Raw genomic sequence first — 25,000 nt, 5'->3', positions numbered from 1 at the left:
AGGTAAGTGAGTAGGCAAGTGAGTGATTGAGTGGGTGGGTAGGTGAGTAGGTGAGTGAGTGAGTAGGTGAGTGAGTGGGTGAGTGAGTGAGTGAGTGGGTGGGTGAGTAGGTGAGTGAGTGGATGAGTGAGTGAGTGAGTAGGTGAGTAGGTCAGTGAGTAGGTGAGTATGTGAGTGAGTAGGTGAGTGAGTGAGTAGGTGAGTGAGTGAGTAGGTGAGTGAGTGAGTAGGTGAGTGAGTAGGTGAGTAGGTGAGTGAGTGAGCGAATGAGTGAGTGAGTGAATGAGTGAGTGAGTAGGTGAGTGAGTGAATGAGTGAGTAGGTGAGTGAGTGAGTGAGTAGGTGAGTGAGTGGGCTAGTAGGTGAGTCAGTGAGTGAGTAGGTGAGTGAGTGAGTAGGTGAGTGAGTGAGTAGGTGAGTGAGTGAGTAGGTGAGTGAGTGAGTAGGTGAGTGAGTGAGTAGGTGAGTGAGTAGGTGAGTAGGTGAGTGAGTGAGTAGGTGAGTGAGTAGGTGAGTGAGTAGGTGAGTGAGTGAGTAGGTGAGTGAGTGAGTAGGTGAGTGAGTAGGTGAGTGAGTGGGTGAGTGAGTAGGTGAGTGAGTGAGTGAGCGAGTGAGTGAGTGAATGAGTGAATGAGTAGGTGAGTGAATGAGTGGGTGAGTAGATGAGTAGGTGAGTGAGTGAGCGAGTGAGTGAGTGAGTGAATGAGTAAGTAGGTGAGTGAGTGAGTAGATGAGTGAGTAGGTGAGTGAGTGAGTGAGTGATAAGGTGAGTGAGTAGGTGAGTGAGTGAGTAGGTGAGTGAGTGAGTAGGTGAGTGAGTGAGTGAGTTGGTGAGTGAGTGAGTAGGTGAGTGAGTGAGTGAGTGAGTTGGTGAGTGAGTGAGTAGGTGAGTGAGTGAGTAGGTGAGTAGGTAAGTGAGTGAGTAGGTGAGTGAGTGAGTGAGTGAGTAGGTGAGTGAGTGAGTAGGTGAGTGAGTGAGTAGGTGAGTAGGTGAGTGAGTGAGTAGGTGAGTGAGTGAGTAGGTGAGTGAGTGAGTAGGTGAGTGAGTGAGTAGGTGAGTGAGTGAGTAGGTGAGTGAGTGAGTAGGTGAGTGAGTAGGTGAGTGAGTGAGTAGGTGAGTGAGTGAGTAGGTGAGTGAGTGAGTAGGTGAGTGAGTGAGTAGGTGAGTGAGTGAGTAGGTGAGTGAGTGAGTAGGTGAGTGAGTGAGTAGGTGAGTGAGTGAGTAGGTGAGTGAGTGAGTAGGTGAGTGAGTGAGTAGGTGAGTGAGTGAGTGAGTAGGTGAGTGAGTGAGTAGGTGAGTGAGTGAGTAGGTGAGTGAGTGAGTAGGTGAGTGAGTGAGTAGGTGAGTGAGTGAGTAGGTGAGTGAGTGAGTAGGTGAGTGAGTGAGTGAGTAGGTGAGTGAGTGAGTAGGTGAGTGAGTGAGTAGGTGAGTGAGTGAGTAGGTGAGTGAGTGAGTAGGTGAGTGAGTGAGTAGGTGAGTGAGTGAGTAGGTGAGTGAGTGAGTAGGTGAGTGAGTGAGTAGGTGAGTGAGTGAGTAGGTGAGTGAGTGGGTAGGTGAGTGAGTGGGTAGGTGAGTGAGTGAGTGAGTGAGTGAGTAGGTAAGTGAGTGAGTAGGTGAGTGAGTAGGTGAGTGAGTGAGTAGGTGAGTGAGTGAGTAGGTGAGTGAGTGAGTAGGTGAGTGAGTGAGTAGGTGAGTGAGTGAGTAGGTGAGTGAGTGAGTAGGTGAGTGAGTAGGTGAGTGAGTGAGTAGGTGAGTGAGTGAGTAGGTGAGTGAGTGAGTGAGTAGGTAAGTGAGTGAGTAGGTGAGTGAGTGAGTAGGTGAGTGAGTGGGTAGGTGAGTGAGTGAGTAGGTAAGTGAGTGAGTAGGTGAGTGAGTAGGTGAGTGAGTGAGTAGGTGAGTGAGTAGGTAAGTGAGTGAGTGAGTAGGTAAGTGAGTGAGTAGGTGAGTGAGTAGGTGAGTGAGTGAGTGAATGAGTGAGTAGGTGAGTAAGTGGTGAGTAGGTGAGTGAGTGTATAGGTGAATGAGTGAGTAGGTGAGTGAGTGGGTGAGTGAGTGAGTAGGTGAGTAGTTGAGTAGGTGAGTGAGTGGGTGAGTGAGTAGGTGAGTGTATAGGTAAGTGAGTGAGTGTATAAGTGAGTGAATGTATAGGTGAGTGAGTGAGTGTATAGGTGAGTGAGTGAGTGGTTGAGTAGGTGAGTGAGTGAGTGAGTGGTTGAGTAGGTGAGTGAGTGAGTGAGTAGGTGACCTGTACCCCCCCCCCAGGGGTGCTGTGTGGGCAGCGAGTGCGCTGAGTGAGTGATTGGGTAGGTTAGTGAGTGAGTGAGTAGGTGAGTGAGTGAGTAGGTGAGTGAGTGAGTAGGTGAGTGAGTGGGCTAGTAGGTGAGTAAGTGAGTGAGTGAGTAGGTGAGTGAGTGACTAGGTGAGTGAGTAGGTGACCCGTGTACCCCCAGGGGTGTTGTGTGGGCATCGAGTGCGCTGAGTGAGTGAGTGTGTAGGTGAGTGAGTGACTAGGTGAGTGAGTAGGTGAGTGAGTGAGCGAGTGAGTAGGTGAGTGAGTGAGTGAGTAGGTGAGTGAGTGAGTGAGTAGGTGAGTGAGTAGGTGAGTGAGTGGGCTAGTAGGTGAGTGAGTAGGTGAGTGAGTAGGTGAGTGAGTAGGTGAGTGAGTGACTAGGTGAGTGAGTAGGTGACCCGTGTCCCCCCAGGGGTGCTGTGTGGGCAGCGAGTGTGCTGAGTGAGTGAGTGTGTAGGTGAGTGAGTGAGTGAGTAGGTGAGTGAGTGAGCGAGTGAGTAGGTGAGTGAGTGAGTAGGTGAGTGAGTAGGTAAGTGAGTGTGCTAGTAGGTGAGTGAGTAGGTGAGTGAGTGAGTAGGTGAGTGAGTAGGTGAGTGAGTGAGTAGGTGAGTGGGTGAGTGAGTGAGTAGGTGAGTGAGTAGGTGAGTGGGTGAGTGAGTGGGTGAGTGAGTGAGTAGGTGAGTGAGTAGGTGAGTGAGTAGGTGAGTGAGTAGGTGAGTGGGTGAGTAGGTGAGTGAGTGAGTAGGTGAGTGAGTAGGTGAGTGGGTGAGTGAGTGAGTAGGTGAGTGAGTAGGTGAGTGGGTGAGTGAGTGAGTAGGTGAGTGAGTAGGTGAGTAGGTGAGTGAGTGGGTGAGTGAGTAGGTGAGTGAGTGAGTAGGTGAGTGACAGACTGACCTGTCCCCCCAGGGGTGCTGTGTGGGCAGCGTGTGCGCTGAGTGAGTGAGTAGGTGAGTGAGTGAGTAGGTGAGTGGGTGAGTGAGTGAGTAGGTGAGTGAGTAGGTGAGTGGGTGGGTGAGTGAGTAGGTGAGTGAGTAGGTGAGTAGGTGAGTGAGTGGGTGAGTGAGTAGGTGAGTGAGTGAGTAGGTGAGTGACAGACTGACCTGTCCCCCCAGGGGTGCTGTGTGGGCAGCGAGTGCGCTGAGTGAGTGAGTGTGTAGGTGAGTGAGTGAGTGAGTAGGTGAGTGAGTAGGTGAGTGAGTGAGTGAGCGAGTGAGTAGGTGAGTGAGTGAGTAGGTGAGTGAGTAGGTAAGTGAGTGTGCTAGTAGGTGAGTGAGTGAGTAGGTGAGTGAGTGAGTAGGTGAGTGGGTGAGTGAGTGAGTAGGTGAGTGAGTAGGTGAGTGGGTGAGTGAGTGAGCGAGTGAGTAGGTGAGTGAGTGAGTAGGTGAGTGAGTGAGTGAGTAGGTGAGTGAGTGAGCGAGTGAGTAGGTGAGTGAGTGAGTAGGTGAGTGAGTGAGTGAGTAGGTGAGTGAGTGAGCGAGTGAGTAGGTGAGTGAGTAGGTAAGTGAGTGTGCTAGTAGGTGAGTGAGTAGGTGAGTGAGTGAGTAGGTGAGTGAGTGAGTGAGTGAGTAGGTGAGTGAGTAGGTAAGTGAGTGTGCTAGTAGGTGAGTGAGTAGGTGAGTGAGTGAGTAGGTGAGTGAGTAGGTGAGTGAGTGAGTAGGTGAGTGGGTGAGTGAGTGAGTAGGTGAGTGAGTAGGTGAGTGGGTGAGTGAGTGAGTAGGTGAGTGAGTAGGTGAGTGAGTAGGTGAGTGAGTAGGTGAGTGGGTGAGTAGGTGAGTGGGTGAGTGAGTGAGTAGGTGAGTGAGTAGGTGAGTGGGTGAGTGAGTGAGTAGGTGAGTGAGTAGGTGAGTGGGTGAGTGAGTGAGTAGGTGAGTGAGTAGGTGAGTGAGTGGGTGAGTGAGTGGGTGAGTGAGTAGGTGAGTGAGTGAGTAGGTGAGTGACAGACTGACCTGTCCCCCCAGGGGTGCTGTGTGGGCAGCGTGTGCGCTGAGTGAGTGAGTAGGTGAGTGAGTGAGTAGGTGAGTGGGTGAGTGAGTGAGTAGGTGAGTGAGTAGGTGAGTGGGTGGGTGAGTGAGTAGGTGAGTGAGTAGGTGAGTAGGTGAGTGAGTGGGTGAGTGAGTAGGTGAGTGAGTGAGTAGGTGAGTGACAGACTGACCTGTCCCCCCAGGGGTGCTGTGTGGGCAGCGAGTGCGCTGAGTGAGTGAGTGTGTAGGTGAGTGAGTGAGTGAGTAGGTGAGTGAGTAGGTGAGTGAGTGAGCGAGTGAGTAGGTGAGTGAGTGAGTAGGTGAGTGAGTAGGTAAGTGAGTGTGCTAGTAGGTGAGTGAGTAGGTGAGTGAGTGAGTAGGTGAGTGGGTGAGTGAGTGAGTAGGTGAGTGAGTAGGTGAGTGGGTGAGTGAGTGAGCGAGTGAGTAGGTGAGTGAGTGAGTAGGTGAGTGAGTGAGTGAGTAGGTGAGTGAGTGAGCGAGTGAGTAGGTGAGTGAGTGAGTAGGTGAGTGAGTGAGTGAGTAGGTGAGTGAGTGAGCGAGTGAGTAGGTGAGTGAGTGAGTAGGTGAGTGAGTAGGTAAGTGAGTGTGCTAGTAGGTGAGTGAGTAGGTGAGTGAGTGAGTAGGTGAGTGAGTAGGTGAGTGAGTGAGTAGGTGAGTGGGTGAGTGAGTGAGTAGGTGAGTGAGTAGGTGAGTGGGTGAGTGAGTGAGTAGGTGAGTGAGTAGGTGAGTGAGTAGGTGAGTGAGTAGGTGAGTGGGTGAGTAGGTGAGTGGGTGAGTGAGTGAGTAGGTGAGTGAGTAGGTGAGTGGGTGAGTGAGTGAGTAGGTGAGTGAGTAGGTGAGTGGGTGAGTGAGTGAGTAGGTGAGTGAGTAGGTGAGTAGGTGAGTGAGTGGGTGAGTGAGTAGGTGAGTGAGTGAGTAGGTGAGTGACAGACTGACCTGTCCCCCCAGGGGTGCTGTGTGGGCAGCGTGTGCGCTGAGTGAGTGAGTAGGTGAGTGAGTGAGTAGGTGAGTGGGTGAGTGAGTGAGTAGGTGAGTGAGTAGGTGAGTGGGTGGGTGAGTGAGTAGGTGAGTGAGTAGGTGAGTAGGTGAGTGAGTGGGTGAGTGAGTAGGTGAGTGAGTGAGTAGGTGAGTGACAGACTGACCTGTCCCCCCAGGGGTGCTGTGTGGGCAGCGAGTGCGCTGAGTGAGTGAGTGTGTAGGTGAGTGAGTGAGTGAGTAGGTGAGTGAGTAGGTGAGTGAGTGAGCGAGTGAGTAGGTGAGTGAGTGAGTAGGTGAGTGAGTAGGTAAGTGAGTGTGCTAGTAGGTGAGTGAGTGAGTAGGTGAGTGAGTGAGTAGGTGAGTGGGTGAGTGAGTGAGTAGGTGAGTGAGTAGGTGAGTGGGTGAGTGAGTGAGTAGGTGAGTGAGTAGGTGAGTAGGTGAGTGGGTGAGTGAGTGAGTAGGTGAGTGAGTAGGTGAGTAGGTGAGTGTATAGGTGAGTGAGTGACAGACTGACCTGTCCCCCCAGGGGTGTTTTGTGGGCAGCGTGTGCGCTGAGTGAGTGAGTGAGTAGGTGAGTGAGTGGGTGAGTGAGTGAGTAGGTGAGTGAGTGAGCGAGTGAGTAGGTGAGTGAGTGAGTAGGTGAGTGAGTGAGTAGGTGAGTGAGTGGGTGAGTGAGTGAGTAGGTGAGTGAGTGAGCGAGTGAGTAGGTGAGTGAGTGAGTAGGTGAGTGAGTGAGTAGGTGAGTGAGTGAGTAGGTGAGTGAGTAGGTGAGTGAGTAGGTGAGTGAGTGAGTAGGTGAGTGAGTGAGTGAGTAGGTGAGTGAGTGAGTAGGTGAGTGAGTGAGTAGGTGAGTGAGTGAGTAGGTGAGTGAGTAGGTGAGTGAGTGAGTGAGTAGGTGAGTGAGTAGGTGAGTGAGTGAGCGAGTGAGTAGGTGAGTGAGTGAGTAGGTGAGTGAGTGAGTGAGTAGGTGAGTGAGTAGGTGAGTGAGTGGGCTAGTAGGTGAGTGAGTAGGTGAGTGAGTAGGTGACCCGTGTCCCCCCAGGGGTGCTGTGTGGGCAGCGAGTGCGCTGAGTGAGTGAGTGAGTAGGTGAGTGAGTGAGTGAGTAGGTGAGTGAGTGAGTGAGTAGGTGAGTGAGTGAGTGAGTAGGTGAGTGAGTGAGCGAGTGAGTAGGTGAGTGAGCGAGTGAGTAGGTGAGTGAGTGAGTGAGTAGGTGAGTGAGTGGGCTAGTAGGTGAGTGAGTAGGTGAGTGAGTAGGTGACCCGTGTCCCCCCAGGGGTGCTGTGTGGGCAGCGTGTGCGCTGTCCGTGGCACGGCGCCTGTTACGACGTCCGCAGCGGAGACATCGAAGACTTCCCAGGCCTGGACAGCCTGCCCTGCTTCCAGGCGAGCACGCGGCCTGCACACACACACACTCACTCACTCACCCACTCACTCACCCACTCACTCACCTACTCACTCACTCACCCACTCACTCACTCACCCACTCACTCACCTACTCACTCACTCACACACTCACTCACTCACCCACTCACTCACCTACTCACTCACTCACCCACTCACTCATCCACTCACCCACTCACTCACTCAGGCCTGGACAGCCTGCCCTGCTTCCAGGCGAGCACGCGGCCTGCACACACACACACTCACTCACTCACTCACCCACTCACTCACCTACTCACTCACTCACCCACTCACTCATCCACTCACCCACTCACTCACTCAGGCCTGGACAGCCTGCCCTGCTTCCAGGCGAGCACGCGGCCTGCACACACACACACTCACTCACTCACCCACTCACTCACCCACTCACTCACCTACTCACTCACTCACCCACTCACTCATCCACTCACCCACTCACTCACTCAGGCCTGGACAGCCTGCCCTGCTTCCAGGCGAGCACGCGGCCTGCACACACACACACTCACTCACTCACCCACTCACTCACCTACTCACTCACTCACCCACTCACTCATCCACTCACCCACTCACTCACTCAGGCCTGGACAGCCTGCCCTGCTTCCAGGCGAGCACGCGGCCTGCACACACACACACTCACTCATTCACCCACTCACTCACCTACTCACTCACTCACCCACTCACTCATCCACTCACCCACTCACTCACTCAGGCCTGGACAGCCTGCCCTGCTTCCAGGCGAGCACGCGGCCTGCACACTCACCCACTCACTCACCTACTCACTCATGCACTCACTCACCTACTCATTCACTCACACACCTACTCATGCACTCACTCACTCACCCACTCACTCACCCACTCACTCACTCACTCGCTCACTCACTCACCTACTCACTCACCTACTCACCTACTCACCTACTCACCCACTCATTCACTTACCGACTCACTCACCCACTCATTCACCTACTCACTCACCTACTCAGGCCTGGACAGCCTGCCCTGCTTCCAGGCGAGCACGCGGCCTGCACACACACACACACTCACCCACTCACTCACTCACCCACTCACTCACCCACTCACTCACTCACTCACCTACTCACCTACTCACTCACTCACTCACCTACTCACCTACTCACTCACTCACTCACACACTCACTCACCTACTCACTCACTCACCCACTCACTCACCCACTCACTCACTCGCTCACTCACTCACCTACTCACTCACCTACTCACCTACTCACCCACTCACTCACTCACTCACCCACTCATTCACCTACTCACTCACTCACTCACTGACCTACTTACCTACTTACTCACCTACTCATTCACCTACTCAGGCCTGGACAGCCTGCCCTGCTTCCAGGCGAGCACTCAGCCTGCACCCACAATATGTGTGGTGTGTGTAGTACATAGACACTGCTGCTACTAACAGCACTTGCCCCTACAGCCCTGCTAGAGACTACCTGGGGGAGCTTTGTCTGTGTGTGGTGTGTGTAGTACATAGACACTGCTGCTACTAACAGCACTTGCCCCTACAGCCCTGCTAGAGGCTACCTGGGCTAGCTTTGTCTGTATGTGGTGTGTGTAGTACATAGACACTGCTGCTACTAACAGCACTTGCCCCTACAGCCCTGCTAGAGGCTACCTGGGCTAGCTTTGTCTGTATGTGGTGTGTGTAGTACATAGACACTGCTGCTACTAACAGCACTTGCCCCTGCAGCCCTGCTAGAGGCTACCTGTGGTAGCTTTGTCTGTGTGTGGTGTGTGTAGTACATAGACACTGCTGCTACTAACAGCACTTGCCCCTACAGCCCTGCTAGAGGCTACCTGGGCTAGCTTTGTCTGTGTGTGGTGTGTGTAGTACATAGACACTGCTGCTACTAACAGCACTTGCCCCTACAGCCCTGCTAGAGGCTACCTGGGGGAGCTTTGTCTGTGTGTGGTGTGTGTAGTACATAGACACTGCTGCTACTAACAGCACTTGCCCCTACAGCCCTGCTAGAGGCTACCTGGGGTAGCTTTGTCTGTGCGTGGTGTGTGTAGTACATAGACACTGCTGCTACTAACAGCACTTGCCCCTACAGCCCTGCTAGAGGCTACCTGGGGGAGCTTTGTCTGTGCGTGGTGTGTGTAGTACATAGACACTGCTGCTACTAACAGCACTTGCCCCTACAGCCCTGCTAGAGGCTACCTGTGGTAGCTTTGTCTGTGTGTGGTGTGTGTAGTACATAGACACTGCTGCTACTAACAGCACTTGCCCCTACAGCCCTGCTAGAGGCTACCTGGGGCAGCTTTGTCTGTGTGCGGTGTGTGTAGTACATAGACACTGCTGCTACTAACAGCACTTGCCCCTACAGCCCTGCTAGAGGCTACCTGGGGGAGCTTTGTCTTTATCTGTGCGTGTATCTGTGTGTGTCACACAGGTGAAGGTTGAGAAAAATCGAGTGATTGTGCGAGCAAGTGAAAAGGTAAGTGTGGTGATGGTGGTGATGGTGGTGATGGTGGTGATGGTGATGGTGGTGATGGTGGTGATGGTGGTGATGGTGGTGGTGATGGTGATGGTGGTGATGGTGGTGGTGGTGGTGATGGTGATGGTGGTGATGGTGGTGATGGTGGTGATGGTGGTGATGGTGGTGGTGGTGATGGTGGTGATGGTGGTGGTGATGGTGGTGATGGTGGTGGTGATGGTGGTGATGGTGGTGGTGGTGATGGTGGTGGTGATGGTGGTGATGGTGATGGTGGTGATGGTGGTTGTGATGGTGGTGGTGGTGATGATGATGCTGATTATGTTGATGCTACTGATGATGATGATGCTACTGATGCTACTGATGATGATGTTGTTGCTGATGCTACTGATGCTACTGATGTTGCTACTGATGCTGATGATGATGTTGCTACTGATGCTGATGATGATGTTGCTACTGATGATGATGTTGCTGATGCTACTGATGATGATGATGATGATGTTGCTTCTGCAGGAGTTGCAGATGCAGAAGCGAGTGCGCTCCATGTGTCGCCATGAGCCAAGCAACACAGATCAGATCCTCATCATCGGAGGAGGTGACACACACACACTCACTCACTCACACACTCACACACTCACTCACTCACACACTCACTCACACACTCACTCACACACTCACACTCACTCACACACTCACACATACACTCACTCACACACTCACTCACTCACACACTCACTCACACACACACTCACTCACTCACACACTCACTCACACACTCACACACTCACTCACTCACTCACACACTCACTCACTCACACACTCACTCACACACTCACTCACACACTCACTCACACACTCACACTCACTCACACACTCACTCACTCACTCACACACTCACTCACACACTCACTCACTCACTCACACACTCACTCACTCACACACTCACTCACACACTCACACACTCACTCACTCACACACTCACTCACAAACTCACTCACACACTCACTCACTCACTCACACACTCACTCACTCACTCACTCACACACACACTCACTCACACACTCACTCACTCACACACTCACTCACTCACACACTCACTCACACACTCACACACTCACTCACACACTCACTCATACACTCACACAATCACTCACTCACATACTCACTCACTCACTCACCCACTCACACACTCAACAACAACAACCGCCATTCGCCACTAAGTGGCGGTGACATCACCACGATGCTTGTGCCAGGCCATGTGCACCTTGAGGCCACGTGAAGTGTCGAACGCCCGCTGGCAGGAGGTCACGGCAGACCCAGCAGGTGCCACGGGTCGACTGACCGAGATGACCGAGATGACCGAGATGACTGGCTGATGCACCACCTGTGCCCCCTACTGTAACAACTTGCTGTGCTTTATCCACCCGGCGCTCCGCTCGTTGTTGTGAGCGTCGCTCCTCCGCCCCCCGTTGTTGTTGGAGGGCGACTGCCTCCAACTGCCCAGTAGCGTCCTTCACGAGCCTCCTCCTCCACAGAGGCCGATCTTGACACCGCTGGTACCGGTCATCGGCAAGTCCACTCAGCTCCACGTCCTACTGTACTACATCACTCCATCTCTTCTCTAGCCCGTGCCGCGCCCGTTTAGCCCCCTCGATACGGCCGAACAAAAGCAGTTTCGGCATGCGGTGGCTGGGCATGCGGGCTACGTGACCCAGCCAACGCAGCCTTGCCCCTCTAGGGCCAGTACTACACAGCGACATCCCGCGATGTCACCTACACATGTCTAGTGCTCGACTTGACACGACAGCTTCTTGCTTTTCTCTCTCACTTTATTTCGCCAACACAGATAAACATCCCTCCAGCTAACACCGATCAACATCTCTCCATTTTTCGATTTAAAGCTTTCGTGACTGCAGGGATTCATCTTCTTGGTTCTTTCGGTAAAGTCACCACGTAGAAGGGAAATAATAAAATAATGAAAATAAAACTTAATAAAATAATTCTCACGACGTTTCGGCCACAACGCAAGCAGCCGTCTTCAGGTGGAGAACAGGTTTTATTATTTTTCCTTCTACGTGACTTTACCGAAAGAACCAAGAACATTCCTCCAGCTAACACCGATCAACATTCCTCCTCCGCGCTCTCCGCTCGCTCGCCACATTCCACCGGCCTCGCTCGCCCCCCGTCTCTCACTCCGTCGACTCTCCACTCCGCTCTCTCCGTCACACTCTGCCATGTCTCTTTATCGGCTTTTCCGTCACACTCTGCCGCTCTTTATTGGCTTTTCTGTCACACTCTGACGATCTTTATCGGCTTTTCCGTCACACTCTGCTGCTTTTTATCGGCTTTTCCGTCACACTCTGACGCTCTTTATCGGCTTTTCCATCACACTCTGCCGTGTCTCTTTATCGGCTTTTCCGTCACACTCTGCCGTGTCTCTTTATCGGCTTTTCCGTCACACTCTGCCGCTTTTTATCGGCTTTTCCGTCACACTCTGCCGTGTCTCTTTTTCGTCTTTTTTGTCACACTCTGCCGTGTTTCTTTATCAGCTTTTCCCTCACACTCTGCCGTGTCTCTTTATCGGCTTTTCCGTCACACTCTGCCGTGTCTCTTTATCGTATTTTTTGTCACACTCTGCCGTGTTTCTTTATCGGCTTTTCCGTCACATTCTGCCGCTTTTTATCGGCTTTTCCGTCACACTCTGCCGTGTCTCTTTATCGGCTTTTCCGTCACACTCTGCCGTGTCTCTTTATCGTCTTTTTTGTCACACTCTGCCGTGTTTCTTTATCGGCTTTTCCTTCACACTCTGCCGCTTTTTATCGGCTTTTCCGGCACACTCTGCCGTGTCTCTTTATCGGCTTTTCCGTCACACTCTGCCGTGTCTCTTTATTGGCTTTTCCGTCACACTCTGCCGTGTCTCTTTATCGGCTTTTCCGTCACACTCTGCCGTGTCTCTTTATCAGCTTTTCCGTCACACTCTGCCGTGTCTCTTTATCGTCTTTTTTGTCACACTCTGCCGTGTTTCTTTATCGGCTTTTCCGTCACACTCTGCCGCTTTTTATCGGCTTTTCCGGCACACTCTGCCGTGTCTCTTTATCGGCTTTTCCGTCACACTCTGCCGTGTCTCTTTATTGGCTTTTCCGTCACACTCTGCCGTGTCTCTTTATCGGCTTTTCCGTCACACTCTGCCGTGTCTCTTTATCAGCTTTTCCGTCACACTCCTCCATCGCTGCCCTACTTCTCCAGACAACACGGCGCCACGTAGTGACCACAAGAACTTCCCGGCCAATCAGCGGCCTGCGTTCTTAATCGCCCCCTACACGTCTCTGGCCTCCTCCCCGCTCCTTCACGGCAATAACCACCTCCACCTCGTTTGCTCCGACCGTACTTTGCGCGCGCGTGCACCTACACATGTACCCAACCCCCCCCCCACCCACCTACCCACCCACCCACCTACCCACCCACCCACCCACCTACCTACCCACCCACCTACCCACCCACCCACCTACCCACCCACCCACCCACTCACCCACTCACTCACCCACTCACCCACCCACTCACCCACCCACTCACCCACTCACCCACCCAATCACCTACCCACCCACCTACCAAACAACTCACCCACGCATCTCCCCCCCCACGCCCCCCCCCACGCCCCCCCCCTGTACCCCCCCACGCCCCCCCCCCACGCCCCTACCACCCTCCCCCCCCGTGCCCCCCCATGCCCCCCCCCACGCCCCTCCCCCGTGCCCCCCTCCCACGCCCCCCCCCACCCACCCCCCATGCCCCCCCCCACCCACCCCCCGTGCCCCCCCCCCCAGGCCCTGCTAGCGTGGTGTGTGCTGAGACTCTGCGCCAGGAGGGCTTCACGGGCCTAGTGACGCTCATCACTCGTGAACGCAGCCAGCCCTACGACAGGCCCAAGCTTAGCAAGGTGACCTCACTAACTAGCACTACTAACTAGCACTACTAACTAGCACTACTAACTAGCACTAACTAGCACTAACTAACTACTACTACTACTACTACTAACTAGCACTAACTAGCACTAACTAACTACTACTACTACTACTAACTAGCACTAACTAGCACTAACTAGCACTAACTAACGACTACTAACTAACTACCACTAACTAGCACTAACTAGCACTAACTAGCACTAACTAGCACTAACTAACTACCACTAACTACTACTAACTACCATTACTACCACTAACTAACTACCACTAACTAGCACTAACCACTACTAACTACTACTACTACTGTGACCCGTTTGTGTGTGTCTGTGTGTCTGAATCTGTGTGTGTGTGTGTCTGTGTGTGTGTGTCTATGTGTGTGTGTGTGTCTGTGTGTGTGTGTCTATGTGTGTGTGTGTCTGTGTGTGTGTGTCTGTGTGTGTGTGTGTCTATGTGTGTGTGTCTGTGTGTGTGTGTCTGTGTCTGTCTGTGTCTGTGTGTGTGTCTGTGTGTGTGTCTCAATCTGTGTGTCTGTGTGTGTGTGTGTGCTAGATGATGGACACCACAGCGGAGTGCATGAGCCTGCGTCCTCCTGAATTCTACCAAGAACACGACATCACCGTGCTCACGGGGACAGAGGTGAACGCGTGTGTCACACGTGTGTCACGCGTGTGTCACACGTGTGTGTGTCCCCGTGTGTGTGTGTCCCCGTGTGTGTGTGTCCCCGTGTGTGTGTCCCCGTGTGTGTGTGTCCCCGTGTGTGTGTGTCCCCGTGTGTGTGTCCCCGTGTGCGTGTGTCACGCGTGTGTGTGTCCCCGTGTGTGTGTGTCCCCGTGTGTGTCTGTGTGTGTGTGTCCCCGTGTGTGTGTGTCCCCGTGTGTGTGTGTCCCTGTGTGTGTGTCTGTGTGTGTGTATGTGTCTGTGTATCTGTGTGTCCGTGCGTGTGTGTCCGTGCGTCTGTGTGACCCATGTCTCCCCCCCCCCCATGTCCCCCCCGTGTCTCCCCCCCCCCCATGTCCCCCCCGTGTCTCCACCCCCGTGTCTCTTCCCCCCCCCATGTCCCCCCCGTGTCTCCCCCCCCGTGTCTCTCCCCCCGTGTCTCTCCCCCCGTGTCTCCCCCCCCCCCATGTCCCCCCCGTGTCTCTCCCCCCGTGTCTCTCCCCCCGTGTCTCTCCCCCCGTGTCTCCCCCCCGTATCTCTCCCCCCGTGTCCCCCCCCCCCGTGTCTCCCCCCTGTGTCTCCCCCCCCCCGTGTCTCTCCCCCCGTGTCTCCCCCCCCCCCGTGTCTCCCCCCGTGTCTCCCCCCCCCCGTGTCTCCCCCCCGTGTCTCTCCCCCCGTGTCCCCCCCCCCCGTGTCTCACCCCCCGTGTCTCCCCCCCGTGTCTCTCCCCCCGTGTCCCCCCCCCCCGTGTCTCACCCCCCGTGTCTCCCCCCCGTGTCTCTCCCCCCGTGTCTCCCCCCCGTGTCTCCCCCCCCGTGTCTCCCCCCCGTGTCTCTCCCCCCGTGTCCCCCCCCCCCGTGTCTCACCCCCCGTGTCTCCCCCCCGTGTCTCTCCCCCCGTGTCCCCCCCCCCCGTGTCTCACCCCCCGTGTCTCCCCCCCGTGTCTCTCCCCCCGTGTCTCCCCCCCGTGTCCCCCCCCCCGTGTCTCCCCCCCCCCGTGTCTCCCCCCCGTGTCTCTCCCCCCGTGTCCCCCCCCCCCGTGTCTCACCCCCCGTGTCTCCCCCCCGTGTCTCTCCCCCCGTGTCCCCCCCCCCGTGTCTCCCCCCCCGTGTCTCCCCCCCCGTGTCTCCCCCCCGTGTCTCCCCCCCCGTGTCTCTCCCCCCGTGTCTCCCCCCCCCCCGTGTCTCCCTCCCGTGTCTCTCCCCCCGTGTCCCCCCCCCCGTGTCTCCCCCCCCGTGTCTCCCCCCCCGTGTCTCTCCCCCCGTGTCCCCCCCCCCGTGTCTCCCCCCCCGTGTCTCCCCCCCCGTGTCTCTCCCCCCCCCGTGTCTCCCCCCCCGTGTCTCCCTCCCGTGTCTCTCCCCCCGTGTCCCCCCCCCCCCGTGTCTCCCCCCCCGTGTCTCCCCCCCCGTGTCTCCCCCCCCGTGTCTCCCCCCCGTGTCTCCCCCCCGTGTCTCCCCCCCCCGTGTCTCCCCCCGCCGTGTCTCTCCCCCCGTGTCCCCCCCCCCCCGTGTCTCCCCCCCGTGTCTCTCCCCCCGTGTCCCCCCCCCCGTGTCTCTCCCCCCGTGTCCCCCCCCCCCCCGTGTCTCCCCCCCGTGTCTCCCCCCCGTGTCTCCCCCCCCCGTGTCTCCCCCCGCCGTGTCTCTCCCCCCGTGTCTCTCCCCCCGTGTCCCCCCCCCCGTGTCTCCCCCCCCGTGTCTCCCCCCCCGTGTCTCTCCCCCCGTGTCCCCCCCCCCGTGTCTCCCCCCCCGTGTCTCCCCCCCCGTGTCTCCCCCCCCGTGTCTCCCCCCCGTGTCTCCCCCCCGTGTCTCCCCCCCCGTGTCTCTCTCCCCGTGTCTCCCCCCCCGTGTCTCCCCCCCGTGTCTCCCCCCCGTGTCTCCCCCCCCGTGTCTCCCCCCGTGTCTCCCCCCCCGTGTCTCCCCCCCCGTGTCTCCCCCCCCGTGTCTCCCCCCCCCGTGTCTCCCCCCCGTGTCTCCCCCCCCGTGTCTCTCCCCCCGTGTCTTTCCCCCCGTGTCTCCCCCCCGTGTCTCCCCCCCCGTGTCTCTCCCCCCGTGTCCCCCCCCCCGTGTCTCCCCCCCCGTGTCTCCCCCCCGTGTCTCCCCCCCCGTGTCTCTCCCCCCGTGTCTCCCCCCCGTGTCTCCCCCTCCCCCCCCCCCGTGTCTCCCCCCCGTGTCTCTCCCCCGTGTCTCCTTCCCCGTGTCTCTCCCCCCGTGTCTCCCCCCCGTGTCTCCCCCTCCCCTCCCCCCGTGTCTCTCCCCCCGTGTCTCCCCCCCGTGTCTCCTTCCCCGTGTCTCTCCCCCCGTGTCTCTCCCCCCGTGTCTCCCCCCCGTGTCTCTCCCCCCGTGTCTCTCCCCCCGTGTCTACCCCCCCCCCCCCGTGTCTCTCCCCCCGTGTCTCCCCCCCTGTGTCTCCCCCCCCGTGTCTCCACCCCCGTGTCTCTCCCCCCGTGTTTCTCCCCCCGTGTCTCCCCCCCGTGTCTCTCCCCCCGTGTCTCCCCCCCCGTGTCTCCCCCCCCGTGTCTCTCCCCCCGTGTCTCCCCCCCTGTGTCTCCCCCCCCCCGTGTCTCCCCCCCATGTCTCTCCCCCCGTGTCTCTCCCCCCGTGTCTCCACCCCCGTGTCTCCCCCCCCGTGTCTGTCCCCCCGTGTCTCCTTCCCCCGTGTCTCCCCCCCGTGTCTCCCCCCCCCCGTGTCTCCAGGCGGTGTCCGTAGACACCCGTAGCCGGCTTGTCACCCTCTCCACGGGGTCCACGCTGCCTTACGACAAACTCCTCATCGCTACCGGGGCGACGTGAGGCTCACCCACCCGCTCACCCGCCCGCTCACCCACTCGCTCACCCACTCATCCGCTCACCCGCCCGCTCAGCCACCCAATCACCCACTCACCCGCACACTCACCCACCTGCTCAGCCACTCACCCACCCACTCACCCGCCCGCTCACCCGCCCGCCCATTCAGCCACTCACCCACCCAATCACCCGCACACTCACCCACTCACCCGCCCACTCACCCGCCCGCTCACCCACCCATTCAGTCACTCACCCGCCCGCTCACCCACCCACTCACCAGCTCACCTGCCCACTCACCCACCCACTCACCCAGCCACCCACTCACCCACTCACCCACCCACTCACCCACCCACTCACCCACCCAATCACCCACACACTCACCCACCCACTCACCCACCAACTCACCCACTCACCCAGCCACCCACCCACCCACTCACTCACCCACTCACTCACCCAGCCACCCACCCACCCACTCACCCACCCACTCACCCACTCACCCACTCGCTCACCCACCTGCTCACCCACTCACTCACTGGTTCACCCGCTGACTGTGTGTGTGTCACTGTGTGTGTGTCACTGCGTGTGTGTCACTGTGTGTGTCACCGCGTGTGTCACTGCGTGTGTCACTGCGTGTGTGTCACTGTGTGTGTGTCACTGTGTGTCACTGTGTGTGTGTGTCACTGTGTGTCACTGCGTGTGTGTCACTGTGTGTGTGTGTCACTGTGTGTCACTGCGTGTGTCACTGTGTGTGTCACTGTGTGTGTGTCACTGTGTGTGTGTTACTGTGTGTGTGTGTGTCACTGTGTGTGTGTCACTGTGTGTGTGTCACTGTGTGTGTGTGTCACTGTGTGTGTGTGTGTCACTGTGTGTGTGTGTCACTGTGTGTGTGTCACTGTGTGTGTGTGTCACTGTGTGTGTGTCACTGTGTGTGTGTGTCACTGTGTGTGTGTCACTGTGTGTGTGTGTCACTGTGTGTGTGTCACTGTGTGTGTGTGTCACTGTGTGTGTCACTGTGTGTGTCACTGTGTGTGTGTGTGTGTCACTGTATGTGTGTCACTGTGTGTGTGTGTGTGTCACTGTGTGTGTCACTGTGTGTGTCACTGTGTGTGTGTGTCACTGTGTGTGTCACTGTGTGTGTGTGTGTGTCACTGTGTGTGTGTGTGTCACTGTGTGTGTGTCACTGTGTGTGTGTGTGTCACTGTGTGTGTGTGTGTCACTGTGTGTGTCACTGTGTGTGTGTCACTGCCTGTGTCACTGTGTGTGTGTCACTGTGTGTCACCGCATGTGTCACTGTGTGTGTGTCACCATGTGTGTCACTGTGTGTGTCACATGACCCAGGCCACGTGTGTTGGCCTGCCCTGGTGCTCACCTTGAAGGAGTCTTCACGCTGAGGTCACCTGACGATGCCAACCGCATAGCGAGCATGGCAGCCGGGGCAAACCTCGTGGTGGTGGGGTCATCATTCATTGGTGAGCTCCTCACCACCACCACCACCACTCCTCACCACTCCTCACCACCACCACCACTCACCACCACCACTCACCACGCTGAGGTCACCTGACGATGCCAACCGCATAGCGAGCATGGCGGCCGGGGCAAACCTCGTGGTGGTGGGGTCTTCCTTCATTGGTGAGCTCCTCACCACTCACCACCACCACTCCTCACCACTCCTCACCACTCCTCACCACCACCACCACTCACCACGCTGAGGTCACCTGACGATGCCAACCGCATAGCGAGCATGGCGGCCGGGGCTAACCTTGTGGTGGTGGGGTCATCATTCATTGGTGAGCTCCTCACCACTCACCACCACCACTCCTCACCACTCCTCACCACTCCTCACCACCACCACCACTCACCACGCTGAGGTCACCTGACGATGCCAACCGCATTGCAAGCATGGCAGCCGGGGCTAACCTCGTGGTGGTGGGGTCATCATTCATTGGTGAGCTCCTCACCACCACCACCACTCCTCACCACCACTCACCACCACCCCTCACCACCACCACCACCACTCACCACCACTCACCACCACCACTCACCACCACTCACCACCACTCACCACCACCACTCACCACCACTCACCACCACTCACTACCACCACTCACCACCACTCACCACCACTCACCACTCCTCACCACCACTCACCACCACTCACCACCACCACTCACCACCACCACTCACCACCACTCACCATCACTCACCACCACTCACCACCACCACTCACCACCACTCACCACCACCACTCACCACCCCCACCACCACCACCACCCCTCACCACCACCACCACCACTCACCACGCTGAGGTCACCGGACGATACAAACCGCATTGCGAGCATGGCAGCCGGAGCCAACCTGGGTCATCATTCATTGGTGTGACCCCGTGACCCCGTGACCCCGTGACCCCGTGTCTCACTCCCCGTGTCTCACTCTCCGTGACCCCGTGACCCCGTGTCTCACTCTTCTTGACCCCGTGACCCCGTGTCTCACTCCACGATGTCTCTGTGTGTCCCCGTGTCTCCGTGTCTCCCTCTCCGTGTCTCCGTGTCTCTGTGTGTGTCCCCGTGTCTCCGTGTCTCCCTCTCCGTGTCTCCGTGTCTCTGTGTGTGTGTCCGTGTCTCTGTGTGTCCCCGTGTCTCCGTGTCTCACTCTCCGTGTCTCTGTGTCTCCAGGGTGTCTCTGTGTGTCCCTGTGTCTCTGTGTCTCACTCTCCGTGTCTCCGTGTCTCCACGATGTCTCTGTGTGTCCCTGTGTCTCTGTGTCTCACTCCCCGTGTCTCTGTGTCTCCAGGGTGTCTCTGTGTGTCCCCGTGTCCCCGTGTCTCACTCTCCGTGTCTCTGTGTCTCCACGATGTCTCTGTGTGTCCCCGTGTCCCCGTGTCTCACTCTCCGTGTCTCTGTGTCTCCACGATGTCTCTGTGTGTCCCTGTGTCTCTGTGTCTCACTCCCCGTGTCTCTGTGTCTCCAGGGTGTCTCTGTGTGTCCCCGTGTCCCCGTGTCTCACTCTCCGTGTCTCTGTGTCTCCACGATGTCTCTGTGTGTCCCCGTGTCCCCGTGTCTCACTCTCCGTGTCTCTGTGTCTCCACGATGTCTCTGTGTGTCCCCGTGTCCCCGTGTCTCACTCTCCCTGTCTCTGTGTCTCCACGATGTCTCTGTGTGTCCCCGTGTCCCCGTGTCTCACTCTCCGTGTCTCTGTGTCTCCACGATGTCTCTGTGTGTCCCCGTGTCCCCGTGTCTCACTCTCCGTGTCTCTGTGTCTCCACGATGTCTCTGTGTGTCCCCGTGTCCCCGTGTCTCACTCTCCGTGTCTCTGTGTCTCCACGATGTCTCTGTGTGTCCCCGTGTCCCCGTGTCTCACTCTCCGTGTCTCTGTGTCTCCACGATGTCTCTGTGTGTCCCCGTGTCCCCGTGTCTCACTCTCCGTGTCTCTGTGTCTCCACGATGTCTCTGTGTGTCCCCGTGTCTCCGTGTCTCACTCTCCGTGTCTCTGTGTCTCCACGATGTCTCTGTGTGTCCCCGTGTCCCCGTGTCTCCGTGTCTCTGTGTCTCTGTGTCTCCGTGTCTCCACGATGTCTCCGTGTCTCCGTGTCTCACTCTCCGTGTCTCTGTGTCTCCAGCGATGGAGGTTGCCGCGTCTCTCTCGGACAAGGCCCACTCTGTCTCTGTGGTCGGATCGTCGGACGTGCCCTTCAAGCGGACACTCGGCGCCCTCGTGGGACAGGCGCTCATGAAGGTGGTACACACACACCCACCACGTGACCCACCCACCCACCACGTGACCCACCCACCACGTGACCCACCCACCCACCACGTGTCCCACCCACCACGTGTCCCACCCACCCACCACGTGTCCCACCCACGTGTCTCACCCACCCACCACGTGTCCCACCCACCCACCCACCACGTGACCCACCCACCACGTGACCCACCCACCACGTGACCCACCCACCACGTGACCCACCCACCCACCACGTGTCCCACCCACCCACCACGTGACCCACCCACCACGTGACCCACCCACCCACCACGTGACCCACCCACCACGTGACCCACCCACCACGTGTCCCACCCACCACGTGTCCCACCCACCACGTGACCCACCCACCACGTGACCCACCCACCACGTGACCCACCCACCCACCACGTGTCCCACCCACCCACCACGTGACCCACCCACCACGTGACCCACCCACCACGTGACCCACCCACCACGTGTCCCACCCACCACGTGTCCCACCCACCACGTGACCCACCCACCACGTGACCCACCCACCACGTGACCCACCCACCACGTGACCCACCCACCACGTGTCCCACCCACCCACCACGTGACCCACCCACCACGTGACCCACCCACCACGTGACCCACCCACCACGTGTCCCACCCACCACGTGTCCCACCCACCCACCACGTGACCCACCCACCCACCACGTGTCCCACCCACCCACCCACCACGTGACCCACCCACCACGTGACCCACCCACCACGTGACCCACCCACCCACCACGTGTCCCACCCACCCACCACGTGTCCCACCCACCCACCCACCACGTGACCCACCCACCACGTGACCCACCCACCACGTGACCCACCCACCCACCACGTGTCCCACCCACCCACCCATCACGTGACCCACCCATCACGTGTTCCCACCCACCACGTGACCCACCCACCTTGTCCCACCCCCCCTGTCCCCCCCCCCACGTGACCCCCACCCCCCCCCCCCCCAGCTGTGCGAGCGCCACGGGGTGAAGTTCTACATGAGCCACGAGGTGTCGGAGCTGCGTGGGGCGGAGGGGCGGCTCCGGGAGGTGGCGCTCAAGAGCGGGAAAGTGCTCAGGGCAGACGTCTGCGTCATGGGCATCGGTGTGTCACGTGGGGGGAGGGGGGGGGTGACACGTGGGGGGGGGGGGGTGACACGTGGGGAGGGGGGGTGACACGTGGGGAGGGAGGGAGACACGGGGGGAGAGACACGGGGAGAGACACGGGGGGTGAGATACGGGGGGGGGGGGACACGGGGGGAGAGACACGGGGGGAGAGACACGGGGGGAGAGAGACACGGGGGGGGGTGTCACGTGGGAGGGGGGGGGGTGTCACGTGGGGGGGGGGGGAGAGACACGGGGGGGGGGGGTGGGAGACATGGTGAGAGAGAGAGACACGGGGGGGGGGGGGGAGAGACACGGGGGGGGGAGGGGAGAGACACGGTGAGAGAGAGAGACACGGGGGGGGGGGGGGTGGGGGGAGAGACACGGGGGGGTGGGAGACACGGTGAGAGAGAGAGACACGGGGGGGGGGTGGGGGGAGAGACACGGGGGGGGGGAGGGAGGGGTGACACGTGGGGGGGAGGGGGGAGAGACACGGGGGGAGACACGGGAAGACAAAGGCGGCCGGGTGTGGTGCCCCTACAGCTGTGTCTGTGCTGTGTCTGTGTCTGCTGCTGTGTCCGTGTCTGTGTCTGTGTCTGCTGCTGTGTCTGTGGCTGTGTCTGTGGCTGTGTCTGCTACTGTGTCTGTGTCTGCTGCTGTGTCCGTGTCTGTGTCTGTGCTGTGTCTGTGGCTGCTGCTGTGTCTGCTGCTGTGTCTGTGACTGTGTCTGTGTCTGTGCTGTGTCTGTGTCTGCTGCTGTGTCTGTGTCTGTGTCTGCTGCTGTGTCTGTGTCTGTGGCTGTGTCTGTGGCTGTGTCTGCTACTGTGTCTGTGTCTGCTACTGTGTCTGTGTCTGCTGCTGTGTCTGCTGCTGTGTCTGTGACTGTGTCTGTGTCTGTGCTGTGGCTGTGTCTGCTGCTGTGTCTGCTGCTGTGTCTGTGGCTGTGTCTGTGTCTGCTACTGTGTCTGTGTCTGCTGCTGTGTCTGCTGCTGTGTTTGCTACTGTGTCTGTGTCTGCTGCTGTGTCTGCTGCTGTGTCTGCTGCTGTGTCTGCTACTGTGTCTGCTGCTGTGTCTGCTGCTGTGTCTGCTACTGTGTCTGCTACTGTGTCTGCTACTGTGTCTGTGCTGTGTCTGTGCTGTGTCTGCTACTGTGTCTGCTGTGTCTGCTACTGTGTCTGCTACTGTGTCTGCTGTGTCTGCTGCTGTGTCTGTGTCTGTGCTGTGTCTGCTACTGTGTCTGCTGTGTCTGTTGCTGTGTCTGCTACTGTGTCTGCTGTGTCTGTGCTGTGTCTGCTGTGTCTGCTACTGTGTCTGCTACTGTGTCTGTGTCTGTGTCTGCTACTGTGTCTGCTACTGTGTCTGCTGCTGTGTCTGCTACTGTGTCTGGTCTGTGTCTGCTACTGTGTCTGCTACTGTGTCTGCTGTGTCTGCTACTGTGTCTGTGTCTGTGTCTGCTACTGTGTCTACTACTGTGTCTGCTACTGTGTCTGCTGTGTCTGCTACTGTGTCTGTGTCTGTGTCTGCTACTGTGTCTGTGTCTGCTGCTGTGTCTGCTGCTGTGTCTGCTGCTGTGTCTGTGTCTGCTACTGTGTCTGCTGCTGTGTCTGCTGCTGTGTCTGCTACTGTGTCTGCTGCTGTGTCTGCTACTGTGTCTGCTACTGTGTCTGCTACTGTGTCTGTGTCTGCTACTGTGTCTGCTGTGTCTACTACTGTGTCTGCTACTGTGTCTGCTGTGTCTGTTGCTGTGTCTGCTACTGTGTCTGCTGTGTCTGCTGTGTCTGCTACTGTGTCTGCTACTGTGTCTGCTACTGTGTCTGTGTCTGTGTCTGCTGCTGTGTCTGTGCTGTGTCTGCTACTGTGTCTGCTGCTGTGTCTGCTGCTGTGTCTGCTGCTGTGTCTGTGCTGTGTCTGCTGCTGTGTCTGCTGCTGTGTCTGCTGCTGTGTCTGTGCTGTGTCTGCTGCTGTGTCTGCTACTGTGTCTGTGTCTGCTGCTGTGTCTGTGTCTGTGCTGTGTCTGCTACTGTGTCTGTGCTGTGTCTGTGCTGTGTCTGCTACTGTGTCTGTGTCTGTGTCTGCTACTGTGTCTGTGTCTGCTGCTGTGTCTGCTGCTGTGTCTGTGCTGTGTCTGCTGCTGTGTCTGCTACTGTGTCTGTGTCTGCTGCTGTGTCTGTGCTGTGTCTGCTGCTGTGTCTGTGTCTGTGCTGTGTCTGCTACTGTGTCTGTGTCTGTGTCTGCTACTGTGTCTGTGCTGTGTCTGTGCTGTGTCTGCTACTGTGTCTGTGTCTGTGTCTGCTACTGTGTCTGCTGCTGTGTCTGCTACTGTGTCTGCTGTGTCTGCTGCTGTGTCTGCTGCTGTGTCTGTGTCTGCTACTGTGTCTGTGCTGTGTCTGTGCTGTGTCTGCTACTGTGTCTGTGTCTGTGTCTGCTACTGTGTCTGTGCTGTGTCTGTGCTGTGTCTGTGTCTGCTACTGTGTCTGTGCTGTGTCTGCTGCTGTGTCTGCTGCTGTGTCTGTGCTGTGTCTGCTACTGTGTCTGTGCTGTGTCTGTGCTGTGTCTGCTACTGTGTCTGTGTCTGCTACTGTGTCTGCTACTGTGTCTGCTGCTGTGTCTGCTACTGTGTCTGCTGTGTCTGCTACTGTGTCTGCTACTGTGTCTGTGTCTGCTACTGTGTCTACTACTGTGTCTGCTACTGTGTCTGCTACTGTGTCTGTGTCTGTGTCTGCTACTGTGTCTGCTACTGTGTCTGCTACTGTGTCTGTGTCTGTGTCTGCTACTGTGTCTGTGTCTGTGTCTGCTACTGTGTCTGCTACTGTGTCTGCTACTGTGTCTGTGTCTGTGTCTGCTACTGTGTCTGCTACTGTTTCTGCTACTGTGTCTGTGCTGTGTCTGCTACTGTGTCTGTGTCTGTGTCTGCTACTGTGTCTGCTACTGTGTCTGTGTCTGCTACTGTGTCTGCTACTGTGTCTGTGTCTGCTACTGTGTCTGCTACTGTGTCTGTGCTGTGTCTGGTCTGTGTCTGCTACTGTGTCTGCTACTGTGTCTGCTGTGTCTGCTACTGTGTCTGCTGTGTCTGTGTGTGTGTCTGTGTCTGCTACTGTGTCTGCTGCTGTGTCTGCTGCTGTGTCTGTGTCTGCTACTGTGTCTGCTGCTGTGTCTGCTGCTGTGTCTGCTACTGTGTCTGTGTCTGCTGCTGTGTCTGCTACTGTGTCTGTGTCTGCTGCTGTGTCTGCTACTGTGTCTGCTGTGTCTGTGTCTGCTGCTGTGTCTGCTACTGTGTCTGTGTCTGCTGCTGTGTCTGCTACTGTGTCTGTGTCTGCTGCTGTGTCTGCTACTGTGTCTGCTACTGTGTCTGTGTCTGCTGCTGTGTCTGCGTCTGCAGGAGTGGTCCCCGCCACGGGGTTCCTCAAGCACAGCGGCATCCACCTCGACTCACGCGGGCACATCCCCCTCGACAAGGTGGGGGCCTGCTACCCCCCCCCCCTCCACCCCCCCCCTCCACCCCCCCTCCACCCTGCTACCCCCCCCCTCCACCCCCCCCCTCTACCCCCTGCTACCCCCTGCTACCCCCCCCCTCCACCCTGCTACCCCCCCCCTCCACC

General features: G+C 57.7%; 1 protein-coding gene across 1 annotated transcript in view; it reads left to right on the top strand.

The window, feature by feature from the left end:
• The window catches only part of AIFM3 (AIF family member 3), a gene marked incomplete at its 3' end in the record, with an annotated part of 31,758 nt that extends 6,901 nt beyond the window's left edge, over positions 1 to 24,857 (top strand). Inside the window, exons 3-12 of the mRNA XM_078885255.1 lie at positions 6,526 to 6,635; positions 9,095 to 9,139; positions 9,650 to 9,731; positions 12,958 to 13,070; positions 13,645 to 13,731; positions 16,446 to 16,537; positions 17,874 to 18,004; positions 20,152 to 20,267; positions 21,266 to 21,401; positions 24,781 to 24,857. Coding sequence (XP_078741381.1) covers positions 6,526 to 6,635; positions 9,095 to 9,139; positions 9,650 to 9,731; positions 12,958 to 13,070; positions 13,645 to 13,731; positions 16,446 to 16,537; positions 17,874 to 18,004; positions 20,152 to 20,267; positions 21,266 to 21,401; positions 24,781 to 24,857 — 989 coding nt within the window. The remainder of the gene's footprint in view (positions 1 to 6,525; positions 6,636 to 9,094; positions 9,140 to 9,649; positions 9,732 to 12,957; positions 13,071 to 13,644; positions 13,732 to 16,445; positions 16,538 to 17,873; positions 18,005 to 20,151; positions 20,268 to 21,265; positions 21,402 to 24,780) is intronic.
• Between the last annotated feature and the right edge of the window lie 143 nt (positions 24,858 to 25,000).

The sequence above is a fragment of the Lampetra fluviatilis genome, unplaced genomic scaffold (genome assembly GCF_964198595.1).
Source record: "Lampetra fluviatilis unplaced genomic scaffold, kcLamFluv1.1 SCAFFOLD_689, whole genome shotgun sequence".
Lineage (NCBI taxonomy): Eukaryota > Metazoa > Chordata > Hyperoartia > Petromyzontiformes > Petromyzontidae > Lampetra > Lampetra fluviatilis.
Note: the sequence above shows the minus strand (reverse complement) of the source record. Positions and strands in the feature narration are given on the sequence as shown.